The sequence below is a fragment of the Arachis hypogaea genome, chromosome 13 (genome assembly GCF_003086295.3).
Source record: "Arachis hypogaea cultivar Tifrunner chromosome 13, arahy.Tifrunner.gnm2.J5K5, whole genome shotgun sequence".
NCBI classification, from domain to species: Eukaryota; Viridiplantae; Streptophyta; class Magnoliopsida; order Fabales; family Fabaceae; genus Arachis; species Arachis hypogaea.
The window spans coordinates 23,663,494-23,686,943 of NC_092048.1; the positions used below are offsets into that span (position 1 = coordinate 23,663,494).

General features: G+C 33.4%; 1 protein-coding gene across 1 annotated transcript; it reads right to left on the reverse strand.

Annotated features, from left to right (window-relative positions):
* Nucleotides 1-9,279: 9,279 nt before the first annotated feature.
* On the reverse strand, nucleotides 9,280-16,843 carry LOC112737725 (MLO-like protein 9). Its single transcript, XM_025787784.2, has 14 exons — nucleotides 16,540-16,843; nucleotides 16,209-16,266; nucleotides 15,798-16,021; nucleotides 14,888-15,004; nucleotides 13,325-13,385; nucleotides 12,885-12,973; nucleotides 11,911-11,985; nucleotides 11,719-11,807; nucleotides 11,488-11,537; nucleotides 11,119-11,159; nucleotides 10,852-11,025; nucleotides 10,459-10,494; nucleotides 10,237-10,365; nucleotides 9,280-10,106 (listed from the first exon to the last, which is right to left on the reverse strand). Exons 1-14 carry the CDS (start codon nucleotides 16,666-16,668, stop codon nucleotides 9,594-9,596), a joined length of 1,785 nt encoding a protein of 594 aa, XP_025643569.1. The 5' UTR covers nucleotides 16,669-16,843; the 3' UTR covers nucleotides 9,280-9,593.
* Nucleotides 16,844-23,450: the final 6,607 nt, after the last annotated feature.

A 23,450-nucleotide genomic window follows, 5' to 3' on the forward strand; every position in this document is an offset into this window, starting at 1 on the left:
CGATCTTCACTTGGGCCTTAAGAGCCTCTTCGGTCATCAGTGTGGCGCTTTTCCCCTGCTTCACGACCTCTTTGTACTTCCTTTGAAATTCATTAGCCTCAGTCTGAGCAGCCTTAGCCGAAGAGAGAGCCTCGTCGCGCTCCTTCTCCAGCGTAGCCACCCGATCTTGCGCGGTGTTGAGCTGACCCTCCAAAGTAAGCTCTCGCTCGGTTAACCGGGAAACGGCTGCATCAGAAGTCTTCAATTTTTTCTCAGCCACCGTGGCCTTCTCCTCGGCAGCTTTGAGCTTCTCATTTGCTTTGGACAGCTACTCCCGAAGTGTTTCAACTTCCACCTTAAATTGGTTGTTGGCCTTAACAGAGGATTCGAGCTTCCTCTGCACTGACTGCATTCCCGACAGCTCAAACTTGGCCTTCCTTGCTATGGCGGCGCCGCGAAGGAGAGAACGGTACATCCACCTCGCCTGCCCAGGGAGGTCAGAGCCGTGGAAATATTCCTCCGTGCCGGGAAGCAACTGGGAGTCTATAAAGTTCCCGGCATCGAAGTTCATCTCCATCACAATGAGGGCTCTTTCAGGACTGGAGGACGACCTCTTCCTCTTTGGGTTGCTGATAACCTTCACATCATCCTCCTCGAATTGTGGATTGGAGGTCGAGTCATCGCCAGTACCGACGGCCTCGTCATGGATGGGAGAAACACGCGCTCCATCAGCATTTTGGGCCGACACCTCGGCAGCATTGGGAGGTGGCACTGCCTGGCTCTCGTTATTTTCGGGTGAAGCCTCCTGGTTCTCGTTGGCCGGTCCCTCGTCGCTATCGCTAGCCAGAAAGGTATTGAATAAATTTTCAAGACCGGTCACTTTGGCAGACATTCCCACTGCAGCAAAATAGTGAAACCGGTTAGTCGTGAAATCGGCATAACAAATCAAAGCAATAGTAACGCAACAAACGCAAGTTAAAGCTACTCACGAATATAATTTCTAGTAACTTCCCAGTCACCGATGAGTAGATGAGGGTTCACGTGGTTTTTTCCAAAAATAGCCAACAACATGTCGGCAATTCTTTTATCCACGGAGGACATCCCTTTGTATGTCACCTTAATAAAGGCATTCGACCCTGCCCCGAAAATCCAATATGTCGGGATGAGGCACTGCCCTTCTAGCGACAACCAGAAGGGATGGCGACCTCTGGCTGGGCGTACCTTGAAGTACTTGTCCTTGAACCCATGGTAAGAGTCCTCGAACAAGCCAAAAATCCTCTGACCCTGGGCAGACCGGAAGGACATAAACCCTTTCCTCGCCTTCCCCTCTTTGGAAGGATTCGTAAGGGTAAAAAGATAAAGAAACACATCAACGGACACCGGCAGCTCTAGGTATTCACACACCATCTCGAAGCAGTGGATGGAAGCCCAGCTGTTCGGATGCAACTGCGACGGCGCCACGGAACACCGGTTAAGTAGCGCCATTTGGAAAGAAGAGAAAGGAAGGCGAACCCCCAATTGAGTAAACATTGCCTTATAGAACCAGATCCAGTCGGCAATTCGGGGGGAGTCCGGGTTGAGTTCGTATATCCGTTCATGAGGGGCGGGGACGAATATGTCATAGTTAGATTCCTCGTCAATCCCGCCGCACAAGTACTCGGCTTGACGGAACTCGGTTAGCTCCTCCACGCCCATTTGGTTAGGGGAATCCTTTACGTTGGAAGTCACCCAGGCATACCGATCGTAAGCCGCGTTTGAGGCGGAAGCCCGTGCAACGTGACAAGGGGCCATACCTACAGTGGGGGCACCACTCAGTTAGTCTAAGAGACCGGGAGGTCGGAACTAACCCAGAGACTACAGTTCGCTCATCCAATAACTACAACCAAACATGACCAATGCAAATCCTAGAAAATCTTAAAACAAGGCTAAAAAATAGTGTATTGAAATGGTAATCCCCTATAACGTCTACCTAACACTAGTGTCATTCATGCAAGACAATAAGGGGAACGACATACACACCAAGGCATAAACCATAAAGTTAAACCGCATGAAGTAAAAAGTGAAGGATGAAAACTTACCAAGTTAATGGTGATGGTTGGAAAGGAAGCAAGAGGGAACGAATGCGCAGGAATGCAAGGATTACAGTAGGGAATTCGAAGAGGAAGAAGGTGAAAGCGGAATGAACAAGGAAATGAAATGGGAACGAAATGCAAAAAATAAAACTGACTAAAGGATTAGGAAACTGATTCAAGAAGCGCGAAAGGCAAGGGTAAAACAGTCTTTGCACGCAGGGTTTTGAAATAGCTCATTATGAGCATTAAATGCCAGACGCGAAGAACGAGGCGACGAAAGATTATTCCCAGCAATGAACAGACACGCGCGCGAGAGGCACGTCCTCTTCACGAGCGGCCGACCAAACGACAACGCACAAGAGAGAACATAACGCGTCACCAACGGCACTCACGGCCATTGCTGGCGCGTTGGGGGCACTGTTACGGCCCAGCCCAAACGTCATGCTGGCTAACCCGGCCCATAGGCCACCCGACCCGAATGGACGGACACGAGACGCTCAACAACCGACCCGGACACGCGTCCTTTACAGCTCACTGCTACAACTGTATTGGGAAGCTTCGAGAAAGGTGGGTCTGTCCTCGCGGGGCCCACTCCTGACAGAGTATATATGGGGAGGGTCTTACCCCTCCCCCAAGGTACGTCACCATTACTCTGCTTACACATCACCTATACACTCCCCTAACTTGGGCGTCAGAGTGTCTTTGCAGGTGACCCCCCACTCCGCTTGAAGTCCTCGGGAAGTCGGCAGCTCCTACCCTCGCTCCTACACCTCACTACCAAGCGGGATCCCGCACTCAAACTCAAGACCTCCACGAACTGTCCGGTACACACACACACACACAAGACCTCCACGAACTGTCCGGTACCCGACCTACCGAACACACACACACACACACACATATATATATATATTGTAAAATTAAGAGTGAGACTTGAATTCGAAACTTTTAAATAAAAATAAGAAGATTATGTCATTTGAGTTATAATTCGTTTGTTATTGATTATATTATATTGGTTAATATTATATATAGATAAATATTTTTAGTATCTATTGTATTTATTAATTATAAAATAAATTGTCCAATTATAAAATAAAATATTTAAATAAATTATTCAACAAAATAATATTAAATTAAAAAATATTATTTATATACAAAAAATCATTAGTATATGTGTAAAAATATAGATATTATTAATTAATTATTTTATTATATAAAAAATAACAAAAATAAGGGATCGGAGTGCGGGAGGGAAATTGCAAACTACGAGCAAGAAAATAGGATTGATTTTTAGTTTGTTGCATTTTTAGCTGTGTTTTAATATTATGTTTAATTTAAGATAAATATAAAAATTGAAAAGTAAATTTAAGATTTAAAAAATTAAATGAGAATATATTTAAAAAAATATTATTAAAATTTTAGTTGTTCGTTCTTAAAAGTTTCAGTCTCTTGTGTTTTCACTATCTGAAGATATTGAAGGGATTAAAATTTTAAATTCTAAGACTAAAATTTTAATTTCAATTTTTTACTATCAAATACAATACTAAGTCCTAATTCTTCAATCTCAGTCTAGTCTTTGAAAACAAACGCTACATAAAGACGTACGCATAATAAAATTGTATTAAATTTATTGAAAACTAAATAATTACTAAAAGTACAACCTTATTCAAAATTCAAAAGAATAAATATAAAACTAATACGATAAAATCTTATCTACATATAGTCATATAGTTTTCGTCAAGAAACACGGCATCCTTTCCGTTGACATCTATGTAGTTTGAGTCCCGCTAGAGCGACAATGAGGTTTTCATACAATATGTACAATGGACTGTTTATATGGCCCAAATTAAATTGAAAATGACAATGAATCCCATTTACCCTAATTCCTACCCCTAAAACAAATTACCCCCAATTTACCATTGTTGATCGTCCTTTACCCTAACCCTAAAAAACGTCACTGTCGCTGCTTACCAACCCCTCGCCGCGTCACTGTCGCTGGTCACCACCCCCTCCGCCGCGCACCCGCCTTTCTCGCGACCCGCATCAGCTCCGATAGAACTGCGTCGGCGACCCTTGTTCACGACCATACACCATCGCTGGCAGCATCCGCATCGCAATGTTGGTGCTGAACCACCAGACCGATGCCTTGTTGCCCGACCTTGCACATTCGTCACCGCCGACCCGCCCAGAATCGCCCAGACTCCGCGCTTGAACGCCATCATTGGAAGCATCCCTGTGGCACTGTTCGCAGCTGAGGATCCGCACCTTGTGTCGCCGCCTGACGTGGACCATTCACCGGGACCAGCACGAACAACATAACTAGACCGTCGCCGACCATCCACGGCAAGTGGGTTAGTTTCTTCGTTTCATGATTCATCATTGCCGTTGCATCTTGTTCTAGAGACAGATTATGTTGCTGGGATGGTTGATTCTACATGGTGAAAATGCAATAGGTGCAGTTTTAGTATCTTGGAGCATGTGGGATGAGAAATTGGTTGAGATTGTTGCAATTGATTTAACTTTAGCGCGGGAATGGTAAAAAAAGTTTGGTAATCTATTTTAGATAGCAGAAAATTTTTTTCCTGCCCGTGTGGACCTTTACAATGTGACGTAAACTAGTTGACCATTGTCGATGTTTGGTTGACCCTTATTGGATGGTTACTTTAGTAGGGTATTGGATGGTTGGTCTGTATGATAGATCATTTGCTTATTTAATTGGATGGTTACTTCAGTATGTAATCGGATGGTTGGTTTTCACAGTCGATTTTATGCTTGCTTGAACAAGGTTTTCCTCTTAAGTAAATATGGTTACTATAGGGACATTTTGATGATTGATTTTGATAATCGTGAATGCTAGTTTGATGTTACTATGTTGAAGGCTTCTTTGAATCGGTTGATGGTTGCATGGTTTTTTTTTTCTTTTTCTTGGTTTGCTTATGTTAGGTAAACAAATGCATGTATGATGCTCAAACTGGGTTATGATCTGAGATAGTAAGTACCGATTTTTACTGAAATGGATGACTAATTTATTATCTATTCGGATGGCTGTTTCTGGCGATAAAAACTACGTTATGGGACTGCCATGTTGTTGCATTGTATGAAAATAATTTACCTTGATGGTTGTTGTGGTTGTAATTAATTGACCAGGTCTGCGCGACCAATTAAATTCCTGCTAAAAATTATCACTTGCATGGCAAACAGAAGATGGATTTACATGTACGGTTGGTGATTACATCCTTATGCTTTATTTTTTTTCGTATCCAGTGAATTCTTGAAGTGCTTTGGGTGTCACTTGGAGGCATTAGTTATAGAGCTTCCAGTGAACTTATCATCCACAGTTTGAAAGTGGATGTATGAAATTTAGTAGGTAAAAGCATCCTCCTATTCCTCTATATTCTAGTTTCCTGAAGTTAACTACTACTTTTAGAGGAAATATTGGATAAATCAAAATTTTATTTTCTCTCGAGTCACAATCCATTACTTTACTTGTTTTGTCTTCTAAATCAATAGCTTAGTGAAGAATCACTTTAAAAGTGGTCTTAGCTGTGATAAATCTTTTGAAGCATATCAGAAAGTAGAATTTAACTAAAATCTTTAATGCCAATAATTTCTTTTTAGCTTATCTACATCAGGATTATCTTCTGAGGCCATCTAACTCTAATAAGTCAAGTTACATCAATTGAAATGTAAGATTATGCTATTAATGATGTTAATTGGCTGCAGAGGGAATCCTTTTGCATTTTGGGTATTATCGTAGGATGCAAAACCCTTTCTTTTTCAGTGCAAACAAGAATGTTAATGGCTGTGCTCGTCTTCTTAGTATATTAATTTTTTGTTTAACCTTATTGGATGGTTACTTTAATAGGTGGATGGTTGGTCTGTTTGATAGATCCTTTACTTATTTAATTCGTTGGTTACTTCTGTATGTAATCGAATGGTTCGTTTTCATCGTTGATTTTATACTTGCTTGAATAAGGTTTTTATATCAAGTAAAGATAGATACTATAGGGACATTTGGAGGGTTGACTTTCATGATCCTGAATGCTAGTTTGATGTTATCATGTTGAAAGCTTCTTTGAATCGGTTGATGTTTGATGGAACATATGGTTAATTCAATAAATACCTGGATGGTTAAATTGCACTTATTACTTTGCTGTTTAGATGTACTATATTTTGGCTTTGTGTGAATCTGATTTATCTGCTGGATTGTTATGTTTATAGTTGGCCGAGTCGGACTCTCAAACCAGCTAAATTATTGCTGTGTACATCCTTTCTCATCTTCGGTCTTATAATTTTTTGAGTTTTATCAGCTGGAATGATTACAAGGTTTTTTGCTCATGTTATTATAAATAATAAACTGAATACAGTCTTGCATTAGAATTCAGGGGACCTACTGCGTGAGTAGATTTTCTCTTTATGTTTTTTTTTGCTTAAATGATTGATTGAAACTTATTGTAGTTGCGTAAAAATCAACCTAATTCTATATCTTTCGCAATTTGACTTGGGTTTTTTTTATTAAAAAAAAAAGGAAAAGAAACAACTCAGCTTGTCATTTGTTAAATTGATAATTCAAATAGTGTGCAAGGATGTTCGATTGAGATGTTATTAAACCACTTTTGCCCATTCACCTTTTAAACCATTTGATATAACAGATGCTATATTACTTTACTTGCTAGAAATATACAGATGTTTAGTTTACTAAGTATCTGGATGATTGGATTCTTTTAATAAATGGATGTTTGATTTTATTATGTACTAGGTTTTTTGCTTGATTTATTATGTAGGATGTGAGTTAATTGAATTATAGGTTGAGACTTATTTCAGTTGTGCTAGCAATTACAATTGTTAAATGAAAGGTTTAATTACATGGTAATGTATGAATATTAAGACTTTAGAATAATGTAATAACAATTTGCTAGATGAAATCTATTAAAAACTTCTTACTTTATGTTAATATTTTATTTGATATTGATAATGATACAAAGAACTTTGTTTTCGTCAATGAAATCTCTTATGAAATTAATGAGAGAAGTGGAGCTTCAGGAGAAATCTGGAAAGGAGGCCAATATGAAATCTGCTAAAGGAGGCTGCGATATTCTTACTAGGATGAAAGAATATCAAACAATGATGGAACATGCCAAATAAGCAAATGACATGGTTGTACACAATAAGAATAATTGTTGATCTAAAAAGTTACTAAATGTTTGGTCCTGCTGTTAGTGATAAATTGTGTAATAATCATATTTCTAGTGATATGTATTTTATAAGTTATTAATTTATATTTTACGAAAATGACTAATTTAAATAAGATCAAGCGTGTTAGTTAAATTTCAATTTATAATAGGCGCTATGTTCACAATATTTTTTAACAAAGTCTTCTAATCAGGTAAAGTTATGTTAAATTCAATTCAAATCAAATAAACATCTAAATTAGAATGGAAATAACTATCAGCCTACATGGTAAAATGAACATTCGACCTATTTTAGTTTCTCTTAATTTTTTGTTTGCCTAATAAAACTACTACACGTTTCAATAAAATCAAGATATTTTTTTCTAATTAAAAAAAGAATACCGGGTCTTAGTTAAAAAAAAAATAATTATCTTTTTTATCCTTTTATAGTAATTATTATGATTATCAATTTGCAAAAGCCAACACATTTAATTACAGACAAGTAATAGGACTAAACAATTGAATTTTTCATTAAACGTGAATGAGATAAATAAGTATAATTATGAAAAAAAAATTCACCATTATAAATAAAAAATATAATTAATTTTAATCGAAGTAAAATATATATGAGACAATTGGTTTTAACAAACACATCTAAAATCTTTATACATGTATATATAGAATCAATTTACTACCATAATAAATTTGGATGAATTGAGAATTATTATCTTCCTCCTAATTAAATGGTTGAAATAAAAAAGATACTCTGCTTGCACCAAGAATAACCATCTCATTTGTACGAAAATAAACATCCGTGATCAATGCATGAACCTTCATTGCTTACTTTGTTAAATTGCTCACCCCTTCACGTCGTAAAAGTTGAGAAGGTTGTGCAAGCAGAATCCAGAAAATCACGTAAAAGACAAATGGTATACCCAAAATAACCATCTATTTTAAAATGGAAAGAACCATCCGAAATCATAATAAAATGAAAATCTGCTTTAGTTTAAATGGCTTAAAATATAGTACATTATGCATCTCAATCATTGATGCGAAAAAGAAAAATCAATAATTTATATGGTAATGGATTATTTGTTCATGAAACTTATGGTGCCCATAGGACTCCAACAAAACTCTTGGAATGGTAAATAGAGCATTATATGCAATATTTTAACCAACAGAGTTCTTATTGTATTAATCAATTATATGAATAAAAGGACATCCAACATAACAACCAAACATCCACTCAACAATGAAAATAACCATATGCATATTTGAGATTGAAGGAAAAAACCTTGATTCAAGTTTGCTTGCATGATCATGTTCTTTGATTTTCGATACTTTCCTAACATTTCATCATGAGTCGACAACATAGTTTCAACTTCACAGAGAGGAGAACATCTCTGGCTTTGAGTTAATGGTGATGATGAGCATTTGATAATCTTCGATTAAGACCTTCAAGAATAGCATGAACTTGTTTTTCTGGCTTCAGAAGCTTTCCTAAGGCTGCTAGAGAGTCTGCAATGCCTTTAATCTTTGAAATATACTTAGATGCAACAAGACCTTATTTCTTGATGAGTTTAATTTGGGTCTTCAATTGCTTGATTTTGAATTTGGTAGATTCAACAAAATATGACTCCGTCCCATATCTGATAGTTATAAGCATAGCCTACCGTTTTTGGCTTAAAGACTAAATCCATAGAGTCCAAGAGCCACGAGATCATATTTGATCATCTTGGATCCACTGTTTGTATTGAGAAGATTCAATACCAGCAAGTTGATTTTCTGAGCTTTCAAAATGTGTAGGAATGTTATCTTTCGGCAAATGATCCTCTAATGCTTGTTCTTGAACTGCAGCAAGAGCTTGTTGCTCCCATGTTTTATGATTGTTTTCCCCTAATTGAGGGTTGAATTGACATTGTTTACAACCATGTTTGTTGAACTAGCAGAATTATCAGTTGGTGAAGCCATGGAACTTTGAGGAACTTAACTCTAGATGCCATAAAAGAATTCTTGCTCATTGACTTGTAGAGCAAAAAGAATAACACAATAAAAAAGAAGAATAACGAATTGAAAATGATCTGAATTGAACTAATCTGATCTCAGTTGAATGTACAAGATAGTATTTATAGTCAGTGTTAACAAGTAAAGACCTCTTCTAACCAACCACAACAACTCTAGCTTAACTAATTCCTAGCACTGCCAAAGTTCAAGATTTTACATCTTTATCTTTGCTCTACAAGTTTCTCCTCAAGTTCTCAACTCAAATAAATCTTGTGTCGTGATGTAGCTACAACATTAATCAAATAATTCTATATAACTTATCTTACACAGAAATATTTCCGCCAGATAAATAATACTAATTAGAAAATCAAGTGAGGTATATGTCACTAATGTTGTCATCTTCTTCGGTTACGGAACCAATTTTTGAAATAATGGTTCTTGGACTGTCCATATTTTTCCAGCTACTTCCAAAAGAGGCTTCTCCAATAAATGTTCCTCCTCTTACAATAATCTGATTGTTGTTGTTGTTATTATTCTCATTCTCTTCTTCCTCAACAGTTTTGATTTCTGAAATGGAATGAGTTGATATTTCTTCCTCTTGTGTTTCACCTGTAGTACTCTCTTCCTCTTCTTCACCGCTTCCACTCGCCAAAGGTAGTGGAAGAGGGTGCATTGTGATTTCATTAGATTCTCTTGAGTCACCTCGGTTGCTTAGATTCTCTTTTATTGAAGATTCACTTTTTCTGGTATGTAAAGAAGCTACGTATTTGCTTGAAGTTGAATTGTTGTTGGAAACTGATTGTTTGGCCCTTTTGTGCCAACTTTTAAGGCCTTCAGTTACGCGCTCTGTGAATACAGCACTCCTCATGCCAGAACCCATCTATCGTTTAAAAAAGAATTCATAATTTATTATATGAATTTAATTTGTATATAGTTATGAGAGTTAATCTTGGTGCAATTAATTAGATTAATTTTTGGAGCAATTAAGGAAATTGTATGTGTCTAGTTACCTGAGTAACAAGAGCATAAAGGGGTAGAGTGACATAACCACAGAGGATCTGCACAGTTACGCCCATGATAACATGTATGGCAATGCTTTCTACTTCTCGATTAAAGCATGATCTTGGACCGAATTCATACTGTTATTTGTTAACAAAATCATCAGCATTTAGAAATTTCAACATCTCTTTCATGATGAGTAAATCAATAATCTTAGTTAATTAAATACTTACCCAAGTCCAGGCAAAGAATGCTAGTTGAAAGGAGGTCTGCCATCAATCACATTCATATATAAGCATCAGCATATTTATTTATTTAACTCCAAAATCTTTTTGTTTTCTATTCTTAGCCTACAAAAATGGATTGGATCCTCTCAGTTTTGTTTTGCAATGAATGTAGTTAAATGTCATGTTCACCACGTGTTTTATTTCGGTTTCATTTAAGGATTATGAAAATATTAAGTGATTAATATTTTTTTATATTTGCTTTATATTTGAATCAATATTAGCTAATTCTTCGTTTAAATATTAGAGAAATATCTATTATACATTTAACTTGTGTCCACTGAGCAATCATGGACTATAGGAATGTGTGTGAATATTTATATGTTTGAGAGTTGTGAGTACCTGAAGAAGGATAAACTGAATTAAATAGAGAAGCCATTCAGGTCTACCAAACCAGAAATAGTCATCGTTGGGTTTCACAAGAATAGTTCCTTTGATAACTGCCTTTTCCTTCACACTATCCACGCACATGTTCGTTATAACTACTTGCAGTTTTGTCCCGCCAATTATAGCAACCTTCATAAATAATAATCAACTCGCACTGTAACCAAACCAAACATGACACAAGAAATAAAAGGAAAAAATGTAACTCAATACAACGAACCATACCACAAGGGGAATAAATGGAAGCCAGTAATGATTATAGAACTCTGCACATTTAATAAAAATAGAGAGATACATAAATATATTTGAACTTTGAGGCAATGATAGTTTATCACAAGATATAAATTTAATTCTTTTTTTCTCTTCTATAAATCTAGAACATGGGAGACACAAATTTCCTGTTCATCTATTCATGTATTTGTATTTTATCTTAGTTACAATAATACGTTTCATTAAGTTTTTTCTTTTAAAAAAAATACATAGATATTAGAAATAAAGAAAAGATTAAAAAAATAAAAGATGAATATATTTTCTAATTTTGTGTCTGTCACATTTCTAAGTAACTATGGAGACATAATTACTGTGTTATCGTACCATGAGCAGAGAAGAATATGAAAAGTATGGAGAAAATCCATATCCAAGACCTGAAAGAGCATCAAAATAAAAGCTTGATGATGAGTTGATTAATTGACATACACTACTAACAATAATAATATACTTAATTATAAAAACTGATCTAGCTGAAATTAAAATGTATATTGCTGAGTAACAATATATAGATGAATGACAGTGCTGCTTTTATAGCGTGTGATCTTAGTTTGTTACCTGATTCGAACAATCTTCTCAAAATCCTGATCATAAGTACGGGAAAGAAACTTCATGAAGTTGAAATTACCCCCTACAGAAATATTAGCCTGCAAATTCATAATAAAATTTACATTAAAATTGGTATAAATTTTGAAGAGTCACGACATGCATTCATAGTAAATTAGAAGTTGGTTTAGATGATTCACTTACTGTAATAAATCCATTTCGGAGAGTGAAGTAATCATCTTTTGAGACTGACCCATAAAATTGCCTCAAAAAACAAACCTATTAAGCACGGTTTGGTTTTAATTAGTATAGTGAATAATAATTGGACCTAAAAGTGACTTTCCCAATAATCACTATTCAATAGAAATAGTAGATGCTTGAAAGTTGATATCATGAAGTAGTATTTTTATGATTCATGATAAAGCATCACCATAAATTAATATAAAATAAGTAAGTCACAGGAGTAATATGAATCAATCAAAATAGATTATTTAAATGTAATGAAGTTAATCACAGATTTAGATCAACTAGTGAAGCTGTTACTTAGCACACAAGCAACCAATTCTGTTTTGCCATGTAAACTGAATTAACAGAATCAGTTATTGCCAGTTATAACTAACTCCTTGTATATAAGCTTAAGCTAGGTGTATCACATTGAGTAATGTAATTCAATTCACAAAATTCACAATTCTGCAGTTTTCAAGTTTTATGTAATCAATCACTTTCTCTTCTCTGTTCTTAGTATAGTTAATTTAAATTTTAACCAAAATATCGCTAGTCTTTTGGATTGTGTTTAGTAAATAATAAAAATTGTATCCTTATACGGTAGCTTTAATGAAAAGTTAAGGACGTTTTTTTAAAATATTTAAAAATATATATTTTAAAATTAATTTGTGTTTATTAAAATTAAAAAAATCTAAAGGAGTCCTATGTACTCATACTATTTAGATTTATTCTTAATTAAATTATTGATATCAAATTTTATTTATAACTAAATTTTTCATCAATTTACATCTATTACAGTTACTTTAAATTTTAAAATTTATTTTATTAATATAATTATTAGTTATATTTATTAAAAAATATTTTTAATTTAATTTATGAAATATAAAGACTACGGTTTTTAAATTTTATATTTTTATTGATAAATTAACAAGCCGCCTTTCAAATTTACATACCATCCAAAGTAAGGGAGAATAATTACTCCAAAAGTTCAAATGACGCTTGCCAACCGATGTTTGACGTGTATATTGGAACCTACTGGAATCTGCACACACGAATTTTAATTTATTTATTGACTAGCTAAAAAACCTAAGGAACATTATAATATATATACTGATGAAACAAAAAATCTTTTAAAGTGACAATATTAATAAAATAATAAAATAATATATCTTAAAATTTGTAATATTTATTATTTATGAGTTTTATTATTATAATTTAAAAATAATTAATGATATATATATATATTTAAAATAATTATATAACTTTAATTTAGAGTAGTCAGACATTATATATATAGCAAACTTAAAAAAATTAGTTTCCACAACCAAAAAAAAAGGGAAAAAAGAGAAGGGGAATAAGAAGTATAATAAAGCAATAAATAAAATTAGATTACCATGAGCTATTTGGTATTCAAGTGTTTGAGTCTCATTCTCCCATCTTTTCCATCTTCTCATCTTTTACAAATAATTAAACAAAATGTTAAAATTAAAGTATTATTATTATTATTATTATTATTATTATTATTATTATTATTATTATTATTATTTTAAAAACAAAAATTAATTTTATAAGTTAAATGTGTCTATAATTAATTAGGTCTATCATGTAATAATATAGAGAATAACTTAGAAAAGATTAGTTTGTGAAAATATTTTATTTTTAATTTCTTTTTTCATTCAAATGATCATATTTTAGAAAATGAGACTGAGTTGTTAAATTTAATTTTATTTCCAAAACTAATAAAATAAGTTAATAGTTAAATTAGTCTTTTAAAGATGATTTGTTCTTTAAATTTGTCTTTAAAATATTTTTATCAATTAAATTAATCTTTTAAAAATTATAAATTAATTATTTTTGTCCTTCAACGATTGATAATGCAAAACGTTAACTTACATCATACATGACACCTAATATATTCAATTAGATTTTGAATAAATATATTTATAAAAATTTATCAATTTAGTGTCATTAAGTTATATTAGGATTAGGGTTTATATAATTAAAAAAATAATTAAATTAATAAATTTTTATAAACATATTTGTGCCTAATTGGGTATGCTAGATATCATGTATGTTGTTAGTTAATGTTTTATATCATCAATTATTGACGGAAATTATTAATTGAGTGACGAAAAGGACAAAAACGATTAATTTATATTCTTTAAAGAATTTATGTAATTGATAAAATTTTTAAGGACGAATTTGAAGCTTTTAAAGGTAATTTGACGATTAACCTGACAAAATATGTGTAGTTGATCAACTTTTAAAATGAATTTTAAATATCAGACTTAAAAATATCATTAAAGGATAAACATTATAAATATACTTTATTTTATAAGTTACTTAAACAACTAAAAATAATTTATAATTTCATTATATTGTAAGAGTTTAATTTTTTAAAAATCAATTAAATTTAAAAATAAATATCTTTTTTCTAGATCAACTCATTTGATTGAAATAAAAATATTAGTTGCATTTATAAAAAGGTTTAGCCAACATGTGCTTCAATGTACAAAATTTAAGTTTCTAATGTATTTTGTATTTATTAAAAAAATTAAAACATGTTTACTATAATAATAATCTTAACATACACTCTTAGAAAATATATTTATAAAATTCTTTACATAGGTAAGGTAATTAAATTATTTCCATCAGTTTGTTTTTTCTCTCATTAAATATAGTTGACTTTCCTTTTTATTCATTTTTAATGAGATAGAGAAAAGGAGAAATCAAAGTTTTCTCATTATAGTGAAATTTTTGAAATTCCTTATATTAACTAATTGAATTTTTTGTTAAAATTCCTTAAATTTTATAAATTCTTTCAGTTAAATATCCGAACAAAAAGTTATTTTTCTTTAATTACTACTCCAATTTAGTTATGCAAGAATATTTGTTCATTCTACTAGTAATTTTTAAAAGATTGGATGTAATTTTATTTGAGGTAAATGATACGGACCTTCGCCATTCCAAGGCACATTGTTAGAGTGCAGGACGATATATGAAAAACCGCCAGAAATACGATGAAGATATTTAATTGTTGGATTCCATCGTTCGAGATCAGACTAACCATGCCCTGAAACCCTCAACCGATCATAGGGTCATATAATAACAATAATAATTAAAAAAAATTAATAATGATGATGATATATAATGATACATATATCATATTCAATTATTCATATATGAATGAATAATGTTAATTGTCAACGCCATTTATTGTAAACGAAAGCTAAGTCAATGCCATTGTTGTTTAATTTAATGAAGGAAGAAAGACTATTTAAGTGTATGCGTGGACAAGAAAAATAAAAAGAAAAGCCACTATTATTCTATATAAACTCTGTTCTACTATTATTGACGAATAGTAAAAAATTATATATTATTATTGTTGTTGTTGTTGTTAAAAAATGTGACGTATATATAGTATAAAGGAGATTAATTAGTTAAAGAAGTAATCAATGCATGTTGTAAGCAAGAAAAAGTAAAAAGTAAATGCAGTTTGTGTGTGTAGGTGTGTGCATATATATATATATTGAGATTAATTTAAGAGTATCCTTAAATTTATAAATAAAAAAATTATTAAAAATATAAAAAATTTAAATTTTTAATATATTTATTTTTTTCGTTAAATAAAAATATTTAAAATTTTTTACTAATAATAAATTTATCACATGCTTTCCGCTAAACTCTTATTTTAAATAAGAGTAAAATTAAAAGTAGTAAATTCATGTCATGTAATTTCTATGTAAATACTGAGGATGAAATCATAAAAGTTATTAAAATATCATTTAAACTAAAATTTTCATGCAATATAATTAATATAATATTTGAATTTGGATGTAATTAAACTCCTTTACTGAGTCTCTCACCTTTGATTCACAATAGTTGACCTCGTTTGCTGTTGCATTTAATGAACGTCCTTTTTCTTCTCCAAAGTCCCAAGAAGCTACCTCTTCTGTTAAGCTCCTCATCAATGGTGGATCGCTACATGGTAGGAAAGAATTTGCCACAGCCTCTCTCACACAGATTTTGGATAACGGTATTTGTTGCGATATTGTCAGAAGAAACGATATGAATCCATATTTTATCATCTCTATATCATTACGAGTTAATAATTTAATAATAATAATAATAATAATAATAATAATAATAATAATAACAATAATAATAATAATAATATGTGCAGCGCAATATGTAATTAAGAAATTCTTTATCTTCGAAAAAAAAATAACAATAAAAGCAAGGTGCAACTACATATATTATTATTATTATAGACCAACCTGTTTTTATCTTAGCCAAAGCCTTCCCTAGAGACCTTCGATTATTTTTCTTCAAAATCTGAAGCATGGTTGACGATGAATACAAAAATCTGGTTAGGATTAGATTCTGAATTTATTTATTTATTTATTGATATAGTTAAATAACACTTGATTTTCAAAAGAGAAAAACGGAGAGAGTATAATATGTATAAATTTTTTGGTATATAAGTTAATAGTACCTAACATATATAACTTGATAGATAGACATGTATAGCATAATATTAATTTCCTCCAAATTAAAAAGAAGAGTCTAGATTAATTATTAGGCTGTGTTATTGTTATTATTAATTACCGCACTCAATTTGTGTAAACCAATTTCAATGGACAAAGATAACAAAATAAAGAAGAAACAGCAGATTGAGACAGCCCATGTTGGTGTTTCTTCAAGGCTTCTTTGCTCTTCTTGTTCCCCCGCCGCCATGTTGATGATGAGTTCTTATTGCTTCGAAGAAGATCTTCTTCTCTTCTAATCTCTTTATCCCTTGAGACAAGAAAAGAGAACAATTCCTTGTTTGTGTAGTGTTTGTACATTTATGATATATGCATATATGATGATGCTTATACCTTAATGTAAGAGGAGGAGGAGGATTAACCTCAATATCAGAAGGTTGATGCTGTTTTTATAGAGAAGAATGCTTCGTTGGTCATAATACAATATGGGAAAGTCGTCACCTAAACCTAGTTGACCATACACCGATTAGCTAGTAGGAAGAATACTAAATTAATAAACTATGTCTATAAGCAACCTCATATGCTCGCAAATTTGTGTTTTAGTAAATGTACTTCATTTGTCTACACACTACCACAATAATAATAAAAAATTATAGACATCTAACCATAATAATTATTATTACATAAACAACAATATATACTTAATATCATGAATCCATAAAAAATAAAAAAATAAACCTAAACAAAAATGATTTTTTTTTATTGGAAAAGAGCGTTTAACAACATAATTTAAGGTGCCCATCATGAAATTTTGCTTTAAGCGAAAGATGAGAAAAAAACACTAAAAAAATATTATGAAGATGAGGTAGTAAAAGATGAATGATGAAAAACAAAAAAATTTCCAAAGATAAGTAGAAGAAGAAGCAAGGTGATGTTTTTAGTGGCTAAGAGAAGGGGTTGAATCTTAGCCCCTTTTTCACTCAATAATATTTGCTGGTCTTTGAAATAACTTTTGGAGACCTTTCGCCTTTTTGTCTCGTATCTAGTCACAAGATTTTTTTTTTGTCTCGTACTCAACCACGAGACTTTTCTTTTTGTCTCGTCGATCAGCACGAGATATTTTCAGTTTTTTCTCCTGGGCAGCAGAAACAGAAATGGAGTAGAAGAGAGAGAGAATTACACCAAGATATATCCTGGTTCAGCTGCTAAGTGCAAGGCAGCCTACATCCAGTCTCCATCACAACAATGATGGAATTTCACTATAATCATTCTTGATTGCAAACACCAATTCTCCCTGGGAACAACCCTTCCTATCCGGTACAAGTCCAGAATCTAATCCCCAATCCTGAACTTGACTTGGTCACAGCCAAACTTTCAACTGCTAAGTGCTAACCCAACTTGAAAGGGAATTCCCACAAAATCATGAAACACAACACAGATGTACAAAGGACCTCTAAGGACATCTATGGCTTTTTCTTTTAATTTTGCACTCTCTGCCTTTTTCCGCTCTATGACTTTTTTTTACAAACCTCACTGTTTGTCTTTTTCCATGAGACTAAAAACAGACAAAATTAAATAGAAAAATTACAAAATAGAAAACATTGAAGGAGAAGAACTTCTGTTAGCTTGGGGAGCTATAGGAACTCTATGCTCACTCTTTTCCTTGAATCAAACCGTGACTGTTCACCCTTACTTATATGGAGAAGCCTCCAAGGTTAAAACCAAACAAACCAAGCCAATCTTCTTCTTCTTCAAGTCAGAACCGGTTCGGCCAGAGAGAGAGAGAAGAGATAACCCATGCAAAAACCAACATACAATTACCTCTAGTCCTTCCTTGGTCACTAATCTTCATTAATCCGAGCCCCTCATCCTTGCCTTGCTTTCCAAGATGAACTCCTGGCCCTTGATGCTTCATGATGATGATAGCTTCATCTGCTCCAATCTCTGCCTCTTCCATCACGTAGCCACTGTAGCTACCTCCTGTGGTGGTTGAGCAGAATCAAAGATAAGCCATCCCTCCAAGGATCTTCTTCTCTGACCGAAATCTTCTTCAACCATTTTTTGGTATGGAGAAGTCAAGATCTCTTCACAAAATCTTACCACAAGTGAATGAGAATCTTAGCCACAACATACTTTTAGTTTGCTTTTTCTTGCCATCATTGTGATGGTCTTGTAGCGTGGATCACCTTCTCTTTGGTGGCTAGCTTTAGCTTCTATGGTTTGCTGTGTAATGACCGAATAGAGAAGAAAGAAATGAGAGAGAGCAAAGAGAAATTATGAACAATTAATGAAACAAAGAAAGAGAATAAAAGTGAATTAATTTTCCACTCCCTTTGTTGAGTAGCGTGTAGCTTGATGCAATCAATCATGTCAATCACACTTTCTCTCTCATAGTTCCCAATGTAAGTTAAATTCAAATTAATTGAATTTGAGATCCATTACTTAGTGAAAGGTGGGATCCGTTGGAAGCAAAATAATTTTCTTTCTTTCTCAACTAGATTCGGTCCAAGCATAGGATCACTTAGCAAGGATTATAATTGGGCTTGTAGTAACACAATTCAATCTGGCCCAATTTCCTTTTGATTTCGGACCAACTTCAATGGTCTAGTAACAAGTATTTAAAATGGGCCTGTATCACAAATTCTGACCCAAATACCACAACAAATATTCAGCCATAGAATCAATTTAAATTTTTTGTATCAATGCTGAATGTGTTTTCAATATAATTGGGCTTGCACCATTTTTTCTTTTATTTTCGGCCCAAACATACCTGCATAGCAAAAATTAATTAATCAACATATATGAATTAATATTTTTATAATTAATTAAATTAATAATGTTTAGTCATCACAAATATTAGCTTAGAGTTTTCCAAACTCATCAATCTCCCCCTTGATGACAAACATTATTAAAATTGAAATGGAAAGAAATTAAAGATTAAAGTATAGAATACTCCCTTTGAATATTTGAATTTCTCCCCTTTTCTAATTGTCACATGACTCCCCCTTAATGTATGCTATTTTACCAAGGGAAGCTTTATACCTGTAACAATTTTGATCAAGCCTAAGGCAACAATGTTATTCAACATATTCATTATGTAATGTTGAATGGCTTGATTTATGAGTAGAATTGAATGATAATCAAAACTCATTTGTTATCAATAATTTGATTTTCTGCTCAATCACTTACAAAACAATTGATGCAGACAAACATTGATGTTTCCTGAAGTTGCTTTTCAAGTTATTTTGAAAGTATTTTCCAAAGAATAAATCAGAGCAACTTAATCATAGCAAGGAAAATTTGTCTAATCAAGTATGATCATCTCAAACCATAGCAACTATCAAACTTCATATATCACAACTTAAAGGAACTACCAAAAATAAATAAAACAACAATCATTTTATCAAGGTAAGACAAATGCATCACAATTACAATCAAACAAGCATTTTACCAAGATAAACATCAGGCAGCAGCAGCAATCAAGATAGAACAAATGCATTATCAACATGCATTATCAACATCAAATGTATCATCTCAACAAGACATTGAAACAAGGGTAATCATGAATCCTCAAAAGGATTTCATCCCTGTTTTGTTAATTTTAATTTTTCTGCACCATTTCTCTCCATATGAAGCACATGAGTTGAACCTAGCAGGATCATAGTGAGAGTGTGGTTTGCTGAATTTGTTCTTGAAATCCAAGGACTCCAGGTTGGCTGGTTCCTTGGTATTGTGTAGCGCGAACCCTTTTGTTTTCTGGGTACTCCTTTCGGGTGTGGATTTCTTCGATGGAGATGGTGGTGGTGATGGAATGGGTGAGGTGTGTGATTCTTCCTCTTCCTCTACAGGAACCTTCTCTTTCTTCTTTCTTAAAAAGGTTTTCGTGGCTATGATTTTCCTTCTCATGGTGTCAGTTTGTTTCGAGGGTGGTGAAGGAGAAGATGAGGATGTAGAATAGATATGGATGTGAGTGTGAGTTTGTGGTGTGGACGGTTTTTGAGAGAATAGAATCCTTTCACTTTTTCTAGGGGCGATTTTCTTTTTCATGGTAATGAAAATGGAGAAGTGGAAGATGGGGGGTTGAATAGAAACCGAATTGAGTGAGGGAGGAGGGAGGTTAGGGACGCATTAAATGTGGGGTGGAGAGAGAATTGGAGGGAGTTTAAGACCATTAAGGAGCGGTTATTACCCAAAGGAGTTTCTCTTTTATTTGAAATAAACTGAAAAGTGGTTTCCTAGAATCAAGGGATTAGATAAAGAGAAAGATTTGATTTGACAACATCCTCTTCCAACAAGATTTGATGAGGCAACAAAAAAAGATTTTGATTTTCATAGAGAGAAACTAACAAAACGGTCAGAGTGGGGTCAAGAAAATTTGGTGGGGTCCATAAGAATTAATTTCGGTGCAGTCTCCCCCTTGATCACAGTCCTTCCAACACACTCTGATTTTTATCTCCTCCTTTCCTACGAGACAAAACTGAGCAGAATCAAAATTTCACAAGTTATCAATAGAACTTAAATCAATCATTCCCAAACTTTTTCTCAAAGTGCAGAATCTGTCTTCACAGAGGGGTTTTGTAAAAATGTCAGCAAGTTGGTCTTCAGATTTTACAAATTGAATATCAATAGTATCCTTTTGTACATGTTCTCTAATGAAATGATATTTAATTTCAATGTGCTTGGTTCTTGAGTGCAAAATAGGATTTTTTGAGATGTTAATAGCACTCATATTATCACAAAATAAGGGTATACTATTGATCTTTAATTTGTAATCTTTCAACTGCGTTTTTAACCAAATTAATTGTGAACAATATGCAGATGCAGAAATATATTCAGCTTCAGCTGTGGATAGAGCCACTAAGGCTTGCTTTTTGCTTGACCACATGTTGAGTGAGCTTCCAAGGAAGCAACACATGCTGGATGTACTCCGTCTATCCACTCTATCTCCCACATAATCTGCATCACAAAATCCTACTGCACAAAAATCATCAGATTTAGGATACCACAAGCCATAATCACTAGTTCCCTTGATGTATCTAATGATGCGCTTAACGGCTGAAAGATGGGATTCTTTTGGGTGAGATTGAAACCTTGAACATACACCCACACTTTGAACAATATCCAGTCTAGAAGAGGTAAGGTACATGAGTGAACCTATCATTTCTCTATACCTTGTTTCATCCACATCTTTACCATAATCATCCTTTTCAAGTTTTGTGTTTGGATGCATTAGTGTACCCATTGGTTTGGAACTTTCTAGGCCAAACTTTTTGATAAGTTCTTTTGCATACTTTCCTTGGTGAATAAAGGTACCACTAGGAGTTTGTTTAATTTGGAGGCCAAGAAAGAAAGTTAGCTCTCCCATTAAACTCATCTCAAACTCACTAGTCATGAGTTTTCTAAACTCTTCACACAAGGACTCATTGGCCGAACCAAATACAATATCATCCACATAAACTTGAACTAGGAGAATATCATCATTAGATGCTTTAATGAATAAAGTTGTGTCGGTGGTTCCCCTTTGAAAGTGATTTTCTAATAGGAAGGCACTAAGCCTTTCATACCAAGCTCTTGGAGCTTGCCTAAGGCCATAAAGGGCCTTTGAGAGTTTAAAAACATGATTTGAAAAATTTTTATGTTCAAAACCGGGGGGTTGAGCCACATACACTTCTCTATCAATAAAGCCATTAAGAAAAACACATTTAACATCCATTTGAAATATTTTGAAACCCTTATGGGTAGCATAGGCAAGAAGCAACCTAATTGCTTCCATTCTAGCTACCGGTGCAAAAGACTCATCAAAATCTATACCCTCTTCTTGATCGTAACCTTGGGCCACTAATCTAGCCTTGTTACGAACAACTTGTCTATCCTCACCAAGTTTATTTTTAAAGACCCACTTAGTACCCGTCACTTTCTTACCATTCGGATGAGGTACTAGTGTCAAAACCTCATTCTTGTCGAATTGAGCAAGCTCTTCTAGCATTCCTTTGACCCATGAAGGATCTTCAAGAGCTTGTTTTACATTATTGGGCTCCATTTGTGACAAGAAGGCAAAATTGCTTGGTTCGGATTGTCTTTTGGTTGAGGATCTTGTTGATACACCTTGAGAGGGATCACCAATGATAAAGTCATGAGGATAACCCCTCATGGACTTCCATTCTCTAGGCTTCCGGATTGGTGTTGAGCTTTGATGAGCTTCTGTGGATCTCACTGTTTCAGTTTCTCTTGCTGGCTCAGGAGACAAGATGGAAATATCTCCTCCAATCTGACGAGACAAAACTGGTCTGACAGATTCTTCATTTTGAGTAGACTTGGAATTTTCTTTAATTGTTCCAGCTTTTTCACAATCTGAATCATTATCTATCACAGTACTGGAAATTGAATTAGAATCACAAAAAGTAACATGTATGGATTCTTCTATAGTCCTATATTCTTTGAGATAAATCCTATAGGCCTTGCTAGTGGTGGAGTATCCAACAAACATCCCTTCATAGGATTTTAGATCAAATTTGCCAAGATTTTCTTTATTATTAAGTACAAAGCATTTGCATCTAAAAACATAAAAATACTTAAGATTTGGAGGGGTTCCTTTCCATAATTTATAGGGAGTTTTCTTCAACCCTTTTCTATTACTTTTTTTTTTTTTGTATAATTGTCACAACCCGATTTAGGTAATGATCCGCGCTAAGCAAAAATTCTCTAACAAGTCTATTTACTATATAGTTTTTAATTATTAATTCTTTTCCAAATACATAATGTAAAGTTGCATCTATTATATAGCACAAATATGAGTATATACAAACATATAATACTATTAAACATGAAATATTCTATCTGTATTATATGGAATATTAATTAAGAAATTCAAAAGTATAGTACAAATTACATTGTCCTTGGAAGATGAAGACTTATCAAAACGTCGATCTCTACTAAGAGATAAAAGGATTAGGACTTTGATCTATATCTGTATTTAAAAAATATAAAAAGGCTACGAAATAAGTTTTACAAGTTAATGAATAAACAATATAT